At 35.2% G+C, this 13,358-nt stretch overlaps 1 protein-coding gene across 5 annotated transcripts in view; it reads right to left on the bottom strand.

Moving 5' to 3' along the window:
- Positions 1-13,358, bottom strand: part of LOC144443220 (rho guanine nucleotide exchange factor 28-like) — a 162,639-nt gene that overhangs the window by 84,373 nt on the left and 64,908 nt on the right. For all 5 annotated transcript variants that reach the window (XM_078132631.1, XM_078132629.1, XM_078132630.1 and 2 more), the window contains exons 3-4: positions 6,022-6,169; positions 1,054-1,359 (exon numbers count right to left, since the gene is read on the bottom strand). In XM_078132631.1, coding sequence (XP_077988757.1) covers positions 1,054-1,359; positions 6,022-6,169 — 454 coding nt within the window. The remainder of the gene's footprint in view (positions 1-1,053; positions 1,360-6,021; positions 6,170-13,358) is intronic.

The following is a 13,358-nucleotide window of genomic DNA, read 5'->3' as shown; positions in this document are numbered from 1 at the left end:
CCTACTTGCAACCCTTGTTATGTGTTAAAACATATTTTAATGTTGCTTCAATTTTATTAATATATGGAAGATTCCATTATTTCCTCTTCCTGGTTTTGTGCTAAGTTTTGTATATTTATTTTTGCAGCATATTAAAAAGTGCTCACAATATTCTACTTACTGTTACAACATACATTGTATTTAACCATCACTAGCTATTGGCGGAATTCAAATATGGTATTCACGCATAATTTTCTATAAGGATGTTAAAATGTCAAGAAAATCCCTCATTATGCAACTACTCGCCATCTTGAATATCCTGAATGTTGCATCATGGGAAATATGATAAATATGAATCAATCAGAATTGTAAACAATACTGTTACACTGTTTGTAAACATAAACAATTTAGTCATGTTTATTCTGACCATTGTAGGAGGTTTATTTTATCAGTAGTTCAAGATTAGGTATTATCATATAAACTACAGATAATCCCATAGTCCTTTGCGTCTGAGCATGCTCAGTCTAGATTACAAGTTCCCTAATAGAAGATGATTTTACTCAAGTAAGAAAAATTAAAGTGGCCATATGGATGAGTATTGGGTATTGATTTTTGATTTTCAATATATAAAATTTTTTTTATCCTATTTGCAAAATAAATGTGAAACAACATTCAACAAGTCTATGTTTGTAACTCAATAAATTGCAAAAGATTACTAAATGTGTAAAATGTTTATTATCGTACATACAATAACTTTTTACACATTTTTTTAGCTTTTTGCAATGTATTGAGTTACAAACATAGACTTGTTGAATATTGTTTCACATTTATTTTTCAAGTAGGAAGCCATGATAAAAATGTTTTATAAATCAAAAATCCAAATAAATACCTAATCCTCACCCGTATGGCCACTTTAAAACCTCACATTAAACTACTTTAATCTTTTCCTATTCTACTACAACTACATTTTTTTAATTTAAACAATCATACAACAACCTGAAACGTTTCCACCCTCAACTTCCGAACAAAACAGAGCTGACAATATAAAGATGAATCAGAAAGAAAAGAACTTACCCTGTTCTAATCTTGAAACATCGCCAACAATATTCCAGTTTTGGGGTAGACTGAGATTTTCAAAGGCACTAGTAAGTTGAAGATCCAATGTTGACTTATCCTCATTCCGGTAATCAAATCCAGATTCATGTATTATCGTTTCTATATCATCTAAAGAATTCACTTCATATACACTCCCAATTAACCACCTAGCAAAATGGTGCACTGGGTCGTCCATAAATGTAAATTCTCCACGTGCTACAACTTGGTGTTGACTCTCTTCAAAGATACAAACCGATAACTGTACAACTTCACATCGGTCATGTCCTGCAAACAAGAAAGACATAACATTTTTGAAAATACAGCAGTACTGACATTTAAACACACTATGATAAAAGCTACAGAAATCAACCAAAATGAAAGATGCTGGTAGTAGGGTAGTCTATCAGGTACACTGTGACGGGGCGCCCTCACACATCGGAGAGAGGAGGTCGGGAAGGGTGGAGCCACACGAAGTATCTTAATACAGTCTTAGTTTTAGGGATGTTAGAAGAGTTTCTGTGAAACCCATTCCTTAATGAACCACCACAATGACATGACAGTCCACTGTTCCAGATTTTACAATAACTGTAAATTTTAGCTGAAAAGATATAAATCTATCAATCAGACAAAGAAATTGGAATAATTGATCTGAGAGCTACAAATGAAAATTTCTACTCACAGAATCAAAAAATTATTTCCAACGAATTTTCAGACTCTGAATATAAATTTTCCTCAAGTGACTAGGAATCCAGAGTGCTGAGGATACAACATGCATAAATTCTCAAAGATTTTTACACGAACTGTCCTCAAAGACAAATGATTATATGTATATAGTAGCCTTCCATTTTGACTGTGCACTACTGTCACGTACAAGACATAAAGTGACTGAACAAACTACCAGTAGAATAAAAAGTCTCAGGGTCTTCTACAAATGCAGGATCACATCATGTAACACACATTTTTATATTTGGAATCTGCAAACTGTTGTTACCAAGGTAATATGAGTTATGACAACAGTTGTAATATTACCGTGGAAACTAATAACACAGATCCACCAAGTCATACCATCTAGACTATCTCTGGGCACATTTTTAGCACTTGACAGACATTGTATCCTCTTTCCAGAACTAATTTTAGCACAGATATTTTATGATCCTCTCTCTAGAACTAAATTTAGTATGAATTTATGTCTCTGTACTATATTTATCACATGTTACATGCATGTGTTATAATGCTTCTATGGTTACTGGTGAGCACGTAGACGTAAAATTATTGATGACAACATAGTCTGATAGTCTGATAGACCAATGGAAATCAATAGAAAAGTGTAGCTGAAACAGTTCATTTGAATAAATCTGACCACCAAGCTTAGGTTTCAAATTCGAGCCCTGAACTGTGGTATAGACATGTTGCCTGTTCCAAGATGCATTGCGCATCTCTCCATACAATGCCATGTATTGTGTACTCGCTGGGGGGTTTGCATGCACTACTCAGGGGGATGGTTGTCACCTGACAGTACCCTGGGTTCACCAGCAAAATCCCCCTCTATCATTGATGGCGTTTAGTCTTTTTTCTAAAAAAAATCACTAGTAATCAAAGAGGTTAACGTGTCTTTCCATCATTTCCTGATGAAAATGTTATTTCAAATGTAATAAAGACAAAACAAGACTAAATGTAACAACATAATCGATGTTGTCTCACATAATACATCTTGGAACTGGAAAATCGACTATTGTTTACTAGTCTCAGAGTGACCTTGAAGAAAAATCCTAGAAATAACACTCTAAAAACATATGTCAACTAATATTTTTCAGGCCTAAGAATTTCAAGCCATCATGTTCTACACTAGCTGGGTTATAGAATAATACCAGATGAAATGCAAATCTGCATTACTATCTCTTGTTTGTCCATCTCTTTCAAACCATACACGTACATATTCTATACTTTCTGTCTTCACTGCCAAATACTGAACTCTACGATAAGGTACAGGAAATGCGACTTAAAAGATTATCGAAGAACTCTTTTTTTCAAAGCACTCTCTCACTGAAAGTATATGCCCATTACTTCAATTAATAGAAGGACTTTACGATGAAGATGAAAATTTTCCATTATCAGGAAAGTTGTATAAACTGAAGTAATCTAAAAATACACACATCTTATTTCTCATTCCTACAAACACACCAATCTTATTTTCAGCTGCTTACATGTGTTTTATAAATACTTTAAATATTCTCTCTTTTCAGTCCTTTTTTTAAGATATTATCTAAACACATGTATACACACTCTACTTTATAGGTACACGTAGATCAGAAGATGGTGGCTTGAATGACTTCAAAGGGAGTATAAATATTCAGGAATACTATTGGGATTATCCACATTCTGCAGTAAATCAATCACAACACTTTGATCCATTCAGTGATTTACCAAATGCCATATTATGAACTAAATTATCAATAAGAATATTTCTATTAACATTACAAACTCGGAATAATAATTCGGAAAGATGCCAGCCATGTATTGTCTAGCAGTACGGCCACTACATAATTTAACGAGTTTGTACATGTAGGTTTAATATAGGATGTAGAATTTATTTCAATAATCTTCTTTACTTTAATACTTAAGTTGAGTTGAAGTATGACATGTTAGAATGCTGTGGCATGGAGTGACTCCTCCCCCCCCCCCTCCTCCTCCTCCTCCTATTCTCCTTCCCCTCCCCCTCAAAGGATATGGCCTCCAGAATATACAAGTATATTGTATATGTCATTTGTTTTTGTCACAAGTGACTAGAAACAATTTTCCATGTTTAAAATATGGACAATAAATTTATTTCGGCAGTACAAACATGCTTGTCACGTATGGATATATGCTGCTGTGGTACTTTATGGGTTAATATCATAATTGTATATATGGCTATAGAGTTGTCGGATTGTTGGTGGCCAAGTGGTTAGCTAATTCACCACTTTCCATGGTGACCTGGATTCAAACCAATCATAACAGGGTTGTTTAGATTGAATGTACTAATAAAAACAGGGTAATGTGGTTTGCAATGACAACCATAATATATAACAATTTTTTTTTTTAAATTACTTGGACAATAAAGATTGTTAATGTTATCATTATCAAAATAAAATTGTTAAAATGAAGTATATGTACCATGTATACACAATTTAGTGCTGGGTACTCTTACAGGGCTTTGACGATAGTCATACTGAAATTTATCTCACAGATATAAAATGTACAATTTCACCCTGTGGCTATAACTCTCAAGGATAAGTCTTTTGTTACTAATGAAGAGAAATTGTTTAAACACTCTTCCCAACAAATCCCATCCTAAAGTGAACTGGACAAGATACTTTGTATTAAAATGGGCAAGTAGGTATTGAAGTTAATATACCTTTCCGTTAAATTATGCCCTCTAGTGGCGAAATAGGTAAAACTTCTTAAGAAGTCAAAGGCAAGTTAAAAGTCATAGACTTTGGCCTGTTTTAGAAAAAACATGAGCATATATCAGTTTAATAAACACCACCAAAAGACTAACAAAAACCATTGGCATCATAAGTCCTATAGCATGATAAGCACAGGATACCCACACTGCCTTGTCTCTGCAAATCTACCACTAGAGGGCGGGCAGTCAGGGTCACCATCTTCAGTTTTAAGCTATCCTTTAGCTTTCCTGTTTTCTGTCTCTTCAGTATCTACATCTAACCTCAAATGATGAATTACACCCAGACCCCACCTCTAAGATTTGAATATTTATTGTTTAATATCTTAAAGCAACAACTGCAACACTTAACTGACTGACGACTCTCTTCTACATCTGTTGTGTCAGTCAGTCATATTCAGGAGTCTGTCTACTGTCATGGCTTAGATTTCAAATAGTTGACATCATTCCCACACAAGGCAAAGAAGTGTTAAAAGATACAGAATGGCAAATGCCAAATCCATGCCATGAAATACCAGTAAACAGTCTATAAGTCATATCAGTACAGCTGTTCCTACCTGTTGTGTAATCACTCTTAACTAACTGACTGACCATGATTCTACCTATTCCATATCATGCTTGATGTACCATATACACTTGAATGAATCCTGGGTTTATGGTTTCCTGACTGAATTCCTCTTACCAAGTGATAACTGAGCTGTTTTCTATTTGACTTCATTTCATCATAATGTAACAAGACTATTCTACTTTCATTCACATAAAATCAATCATTGTAGCATGTGTACTCACTAGATTCATGACTCTGTTACCTTCATGATAGTGCACGAGTGTAAGTCACACATCCACTAGTCTAGTTATTTTATGTGTAGTCGTTTTCATTCTGTCTGTCTGTCTGTCTCTCTCTGTCTCTGTCTCTGTCTCTCTGTCTCTGTGTCTCTCTCTCTCTCTCTCTCTCTCTCTCTCTCTCTCTCTCTCTCTCTCTCTCTCTCTCTCTCTCTCTCTCTCTCTCTCTCTCTCTCTCTCTCTCTCTCTCTCTCTCTCTCTCTCTCTCTCTCTCTCTCTCTCTCTCTCTCTCTCTCTCAAGAAACCTCCAGTTTGAAAGAAAGTGACGTGAGGACACGATAACGTCATCACATTTGTATAAACACTCCAATAGCATAAACTAACGCTGTCGGTGGTAAGAACGGAATTCGGTGCTATAGAAATCCATTAGACTATACGGTGGAGATGATCATAGCACATATAGGAATAACCTACACATTCAGCAACAAAGACAGACTACAACCACCATGGCAAGATGTGGTAAAATCAGTTTCATCTTTTTCATATCCCAGATAACCAAATGTCTAATGTATACCACCGCCTCTCTGTTGATTGATTTTTATAAAACTGTAATCAGACTCAAAAATGCTATTTTCACTTCTCTTTATTCTTGACTTACCAACAGTTTCAGTATTCCATAGGTTTTATGATGAAAGTCATAAAAAGAAGAAAATGTAACTTACCTGGTATGACAGCCTGCAGTGTATAGGCATTCAATCTATTAACCGATGTCACATGTCGGGTTTGTGAACCTTCAAATATCAAGTAGAGATCTTTGTCAACCGGCAGTGAGTTTTCATCAGCAAATGCTACCACAATTGTTTTGCCACCCTGAAAAGAATAAACAGATATTTTTTTACAAATATTACCAATTAAATTATAACAAAGTCAAATCTCAAACTTGTAAGATTTAGTCACATAGGATGTAGTATGCAGTGTTCTCCATTAGAATGTTTTCACAGAACTCCGAGACCAGGAACATCTTCAGTTGTTGTCAGTTAGAGACCAGCTAGGGAGACGATGACAGAACTCAATGATGCGCATGTGCAAGTGTGGCATACTCCGGCTATTTGCATGAATGCGTGGAGTGTTCTCTGGGGTCGTACTTTCACAAGCATATAGCATGTGCAGCAGAAAACATGGCAAGCATGAGTGAAAAGACATGTACCTTGTGGCTGTTTTCATACCATTCTTGCACAAAATGAAGTGGTTTGGAGTATGATTTTCATTTTATCAACAATGTTCAGAAATTACAAGACTGACAGATTGGCATTCTTGTTATTTCTTGTTCTGGGAGAACACTGGTCTGTCTACAAACACATGGCAAGTTTTTTGGCGGCATTACAAATGTCAGATTTTATGGGAACGCAAAGAGTGATGGCTACAGCAGTGTCCATAATTTACAATACAAACTTCACTCAGGTATCTAATACTACTACTCTCCTCATTACAGCAGTATATAACTCTTTTCCTACTAAATGACTGCCTGTACCTGAGAAAATTGATGCACTTCAGTACATTTCAGTTCTGAATACTCTGGTGTACCTTCACATCAGTACATTTCAGTTCTGATTACTCTAGTATACCTTATCATCTTATACTTTATGCAAAACTTCTAAATTATAATGAAACAAAATATTAGACAATTTGTTCAACACAAATTGTTGTTTTGGATAGTAGTAGTAGTAGTAGTTGACAATAAAATGTTTAGAAAACAATTCTATTTGCATATTGCACAAAAGTACTATCACCACTTGTTCGATTTCTCACACTACTACAATACATGTACTTTCAACAAAGGATATCTGTCAAATTATTTCATTGTCAACCATAGTACACATAAGATTTACAACGCTAATATTAATAATAATAGGAGACTAAGTAGTATTTATATAACACTTATTTTTGACTTCCTGAATTCCCTGGGAAGCATACCATCCATTGCCGCTGTATGCAGGGAAGAAACAAATTGATGATGGACATTTCTCATTATCCAGGGAAGAAAAACAAATAACAATGGACATTTTAATTATCCTGGGAAGGGACAAATTGACAATTGATATTTCAAATATCCAGGGAAGAAAAAAATTGACAATAGACATTCCAGATTATCCAGGGAAGCGACAAATTAACAATGAACATTTCAGATTATCCAGGGAAGGGACAAATTGGCAATGGACGTTTCTCACTATCCAGGGAAGAGGCAGATTGACAATACACATTTCAATTATCCAGGGAAGGGTAAAATTGGCAATGGACATTTCAACTAACCAGGGAAGGGTCAAATTGACAACAGGTATTTCTAGACTCACCAATAGAGAGAGACTGTGTTTGTTTATAACTTTACAAGCGTGAAAACTAGTGACAGTTAGAGCAATCATTGTAAAAACATGACAAATCTACCCTGTAGATGATGACAATTCATTGTTCAGATAAATTGTAAGTTATTTGTCCATACTTAATGGCCCATAGGCTACTTTACCTGTACATGCTATACTAATGAACACAACAGATAATGAGATCTAAATCAACATGTGGCAGGTTACAGAAGTACAGAACGATTACGTGACAGAGTATAGACTGTAAGATACATTGTGTTGTTTAGCCCCCATCAGGCTTCTTAACCATATCAGATGAGTGCTGGTTGATAGTGTAGCATGTATGTCTGTATCTTACAGACTAATGACGATGGGACTTGTTACAATATATATTCATACAGACCCCAGCTTATTAGTACTGTTATGGATATTAGCCAAAGAAGGAGAGTAGACTACTAGTATACTACATTCATATACTCAGTCCGAAGTCGACGTTGGACTGTGACTTCTAAACTCATAATACTGATAAGCCGGTTTTTGGGTGACTTTATATCACAACTTTGACGGACTGACAATTGCAATTACTGAGAATTGGATCGTCAGCTGGAACCAAAATCAGCCCAATGTATTCATACACATAAATGTCAGCCAGCTTCAAACCTATAGTCCCAAATCTATTGCACATAGTCTATACACATGGTCATCTTCTACGATTTCGCTCTACCATAGTCAAATAGCATTCTTTAGCATGGCATTCCATTCTTGCCACCGACAGCAGAAGTTTAATGCTACTGGCGCATTGATATGAATGTAATGATGTTATCACATTCTCACATGATTTACTTGAAGGTTGAATTTGTAGTAAACTGAACGAAGTAAGTAATTACAACCACCTGTCAGTATGTGTGGTGGACTACTACTAACATAAGCTGTTCTCCCTTTCCTCCCAGCAGGAGATTTACCTAGATTTCAGTAGAATTTGCCCATTTGACTATACATGGAGAGAGAGAGAGAGATCATAGAAAACGACCACCTGTATAGTTACTAGACTACTTGCACAAGGACTAATTTAGTTTGACTTTTACTTTGCACCAACTTAAACTATTCATACAATACTATACTACTTGTATATGGGTGAAGACCAGCGTTGACTCTAGACCAACTTACATGTACACTGTTCATGCTCCACTACTAGACTATGCTACATAAATACTTGTATTCGGGTTTAAGACCAGAGTTGAATCTGAAGTAGCTTGAAGTACACAGAATGGACTCTATTAGTATTAGACTGCCTCTTGCATCAAGACACTTGTATAATATCCTATAAAATTTTACTACAGGTGCTAATGGATTTTACCTTCTTTTACACAAAACGTCCACATTTCAGGACTATGACGAGGAGCAGTAATAACAGATAAATAGTTGGAAATGGACCTATTTGGAATAATTCAACAAAAGAAGAAGGACATGCCAAGACTTAAATGTACAATGAGGATGTTTATGGCCACAAAGTGTAAAGGCAATAGAGTTTGAATTCAAAGAGGGTAATATTTACTGAAATGTTTTTATCATTGTCTGCAGCAAGGACATGGTCTTTTGCCATGTTTGTGTTTTGTACTTGCTACTGCTTAGTAAGAAGACGAAACAGTCTCACATTTTCACCCATACTTGCAGTATTATTCAAGTTTTAGAATATCATAAAAGAGTGGAGAACATCTGATAAATATGACTCAACATGTGCAACGTGTTTATATATGACAAGAAGAGACGGGGGGGAGGGGGAACAGTTGCAAAATTCTTCATTTTCAATTGTAATTTCTTCATTTTAGTGTTTGTTTTTCACGACAATAAAAACTCTGCAATACATTCTCATTAGCTGCACTTCCTACATAGCGTTTCTCACAATCACATCAATAAAAATCACAATCATCAATAAAATCCAAGAGAAATGGGTACCAGGCAAAATGTAATCCGTTGAAAATAAATTATTCCACATTTACATTTTTGGATCTGAAAGGCTTCTATTATGTCCTAAATGCAGACTAAAATGCAGACACTATGGAGTCTTGTTGATGATCAAAATCAATTACAGATTCCTCGTTTACGTAAACATCACCATCATCCTAGTTTGTTTTGAAGTTCATCGTCAAATTGAAAAGAATTATTTTATTTTATGAGCATTCCACACTGTCAGTATGACAATTGCGATGGAATCTCTGTTCTGTTATTACGTGTTGGATGTGATGGAGAAGTCTTTACAAGTACTACCCGACAAAAAGGAACATCGTTTATCAAAAGCGTGAATTGTTATCTGACAGGTGCGATTATTCACATTGTCCATATACGATCTAACCATGCTCCGTGTCATCATGTGAATGATGGCATGATAATTTACATTTCAATTGTGTTCTTTTAAAGTATTACGAGTGATGCAGGATCATTTAAGATACTAAATGCCCAAAATAAACATCATTTGTCAAAAGCATAAATGGCCGTTCACAGGCGTGATAATTTGCATACACGTTCCATCCAATGTGATTTGATTTGCATGCATGTACACGTTATTACAATGTGGTGTGATACACATACATCCACGACAGAACTTCAGGATAGAAACATGCTTTGCACGCACATCTATATTTTGTATTACAGACATATATTTTTAAAACTTGTATGGCACATATGCAAGTACCTTAACAATAACAATCATGACAAGAAATTCACATGTATTTCATACGATTCAACAATCCAAATAAAGTTTATCCGAATTATATCTTAAGAATCTAATTTGCTTGAGCATGTTCCTCTCAACGTTTGCCCACATGTGATACCACAAGTAGGTTGCAAGACTCTTGTTTATTCAGCAACATGTCAATACATTAATGATTTCTTTTCTACAATGAAGTGTCCATGACAAGATGATCATTCAAATAATGACCACGTTTCTATACACGTGACTCAATCTAGTCACATGTTTGATCACTATTAAAAACTCACGATGCCAACATCTTTTGATTCCGAGACAGATCTCACATACATGTAACAAATCTACCTTAGTCTGATAAATCAAATATTCATTCATTGTCTATTGATTATGGAGATCTTTAGTCTAGGTGTCAACATGTTATCAAATCATCTCCAAGAAAGATCTAAAAATTCGATGAAGGATAGCACTAGACTAGAAGATCTTAAAAGACATCTCAAATTACTTCTTAGCAATGCAACAAGTGGTTGTTGAAAATACAATTTCTGTTGACCTGCTTAAAATTCTAAAAATTTGTTCTTTAAAGTTGCATTTTGCCTACAAATTCAGAATTAAAACAACTTTTGACATCTCCTGGCTGGCTGTATACATCATTTTTTCACTGATATTGGCGTTGAAGTTTTGTATTTGCTAAACAAGGCTTCAATGTTTATGAACGTTTGATTGAATTCTGATGAACACAAACTAACAAATTGAGTTACTTTTCTGAATGAATGGTGTTTGATTCAAGAGTAAACTACTGAAATGAGAAACAATAAATGTTCATAGACTCTGGGTTCACACTTTAGTAACGAAATTTCTACTCACAGAGTCAAAATATTTCTTGGAAGCAAATCCCAAATTTTTGCCAACAGCATCGTCAGGGGTGTACTACTTTGAGTTCAAATTTGTGACATTTTAACGTCTTTTTTGGATTGTTTAATGGAAGTTGGCCATTTAGGGAGAATAAACTTTAGTGTTAAAACTAAAAATTGTACTTCCACCAGTCCAAAGGAATAGACACAAAACTAAACATTACTTGTTTAGTTGTGCTGGGTTGAATAAGTATTACTCGAATATTGACAGCGACAGACATAATTTATATGCCACAAGAGTCCAATCCTCCATAAATCTAGAGTGTTCAGTGGTATCTTAGATGGACTTGACTTTTGTCCAATCACTAAACCACACAGTAGATACAAATGTCAAACAGACCAACACGTAACACGCAACTGACATCCTTGCAAATCCAGAATGCATTTTTCGTCTGACAGCATAAAAACAAATCTTCAGGAAACATTTTGTTAACATTGCCATAAAGCGGAAAGAAGTTTACATGGATAGGAACTCATTGATTTAAAAGTTTTACATTTCTGTAGACACTTGGTGATAGTTCCTGTCCGACTGGACTCTCGTTCTTTCTTCTTTCTTTCTTCAACAACAGAAGCAACTCTCTGTCTGTTTACTGTTTCTTCACTCACAAACACTTGAGATGCAGACAATCTGTGCAAATATATCTTTGCTCTTTCTTTGTTTACCTCTAATATTACTACATGACACTATCAGTGACTCTGTACTCATTGACATTGGCAGGAACAAAACACTACGCAGCTCACAAAATGCTAGCACAGAGACTTGGCTATCTGACAGACCTGAGTCTCTGGGCAAACAAAATCTCTGATTAAAGTTCAAACTTTCTCTCTCTCTTTTTTTTCTAGTTGAATCTGAAACATAACCTGTTCAAGTCAGATAGCCTAGTCTCTGGGCTAACAAAATCTGTGATTCAAATTTAAACTTTTTCTTTTTTTTCTATAGTTGTATCAACATGATCTGTTCACGAGTCTCTGGGCTAACAAAATGTCTGATTCAAGTTTTAATAAAGTCTCTCAGGTTTTTTCTGTAGTCGTATCTGACACAACCATAACCAAGTCTCTGGGCTAACAAACTGTCTAATTCAAGTATAAACTAACTCTTTTTTTTCTGTACTTGTATTGACAATTCTATATCCTTGAAAGCCTAACATGAAAGTTTCCCTGATGAAGTCAGAATGGTAAGAGAAGAAGACAAAAGGAAAGTTGCTAAATTGCTTGTTACACTGACTTAACGCTGTTACAGCATGGATGTAACACCACTGTCAAACTTCAGCATGGACATTGTCGACAGTTCTATAGATATACACAGAAACATTTGTTTGTTTTGAAGAAGAAAATTTACATACACAAAAAACATTCTTTGTTTCATTTTTCCTTTTTGAGGGAAAGAATTCTGTTTCTTGCAAATTAACAGTCTTAAAAATTTGGCTTCCTAAGGCTTCACATCAATACATTGGTTTTGAATATATCTATTTGTAAAACACCAGTCTCAAAAAACTCTTCAGTTAAAATGAAACAATTGTTCACAACTTTCTAATTCAATAAATGTTGGGTTCTGTGATTATACCTTGCGGCGGCGTTGTCAGGTGGATATTGTGCGTGAAATCAGTGGCACGCAAAGGACTTATAATAAGTGACTAATGATGTCTCAATGAACGGTGCCCTGTGATTGGTGAGATTAATTAATGAACAGAACAAGTATCCAGAGGCAAAAAACATTAACACCAAGGTTACTGATAAAATGCACATGCACAAATCGTTATCACAGCTGGAAGCTTCATGAGCTAATGTACTTTACATTTCAACTGTTAGTATATAGTACATAGTTTAGCTATTCTTGCGTAGCAGACATACATCTGCCCTACGTATCTCAGTGAACAAACCAAAAATTGAGGGTTTCATCCAAGCTTTTTATTATTACTTATACTATTTTCATGTTCAGCTTTGGGCTTTTTGGGACAAGCTGCAAAACTGGAGAACTGTCACTGACTGTCATCTGATATCCCATGAGACTTACCCACAGGTAGTATGGCCAAATCCACTGACAGTAGCAGAACCAAAGGAGGTAACAAATTCATAAACTTGAG

This window comes from Glandiceps talaboti, chromosome 12, assembly GCF_964340395.1.
Source record: "Glandiceps talaboti chromosome 12, keGlaTala1.1, whole genome shotgun sequence".
In the NCBI taxonomy this organism is placed as follows: Eukaryota; Metazoa; Hemichordata; class Enteropneusta; family Spengelidae; genus Glandiceps; species Glandiceps talaboti.
The sequence above is the reverse complement of the archived record's forward strand: the minus strand, read 5'-3'. Positions and strand labels throughout refer to the sequence as shown.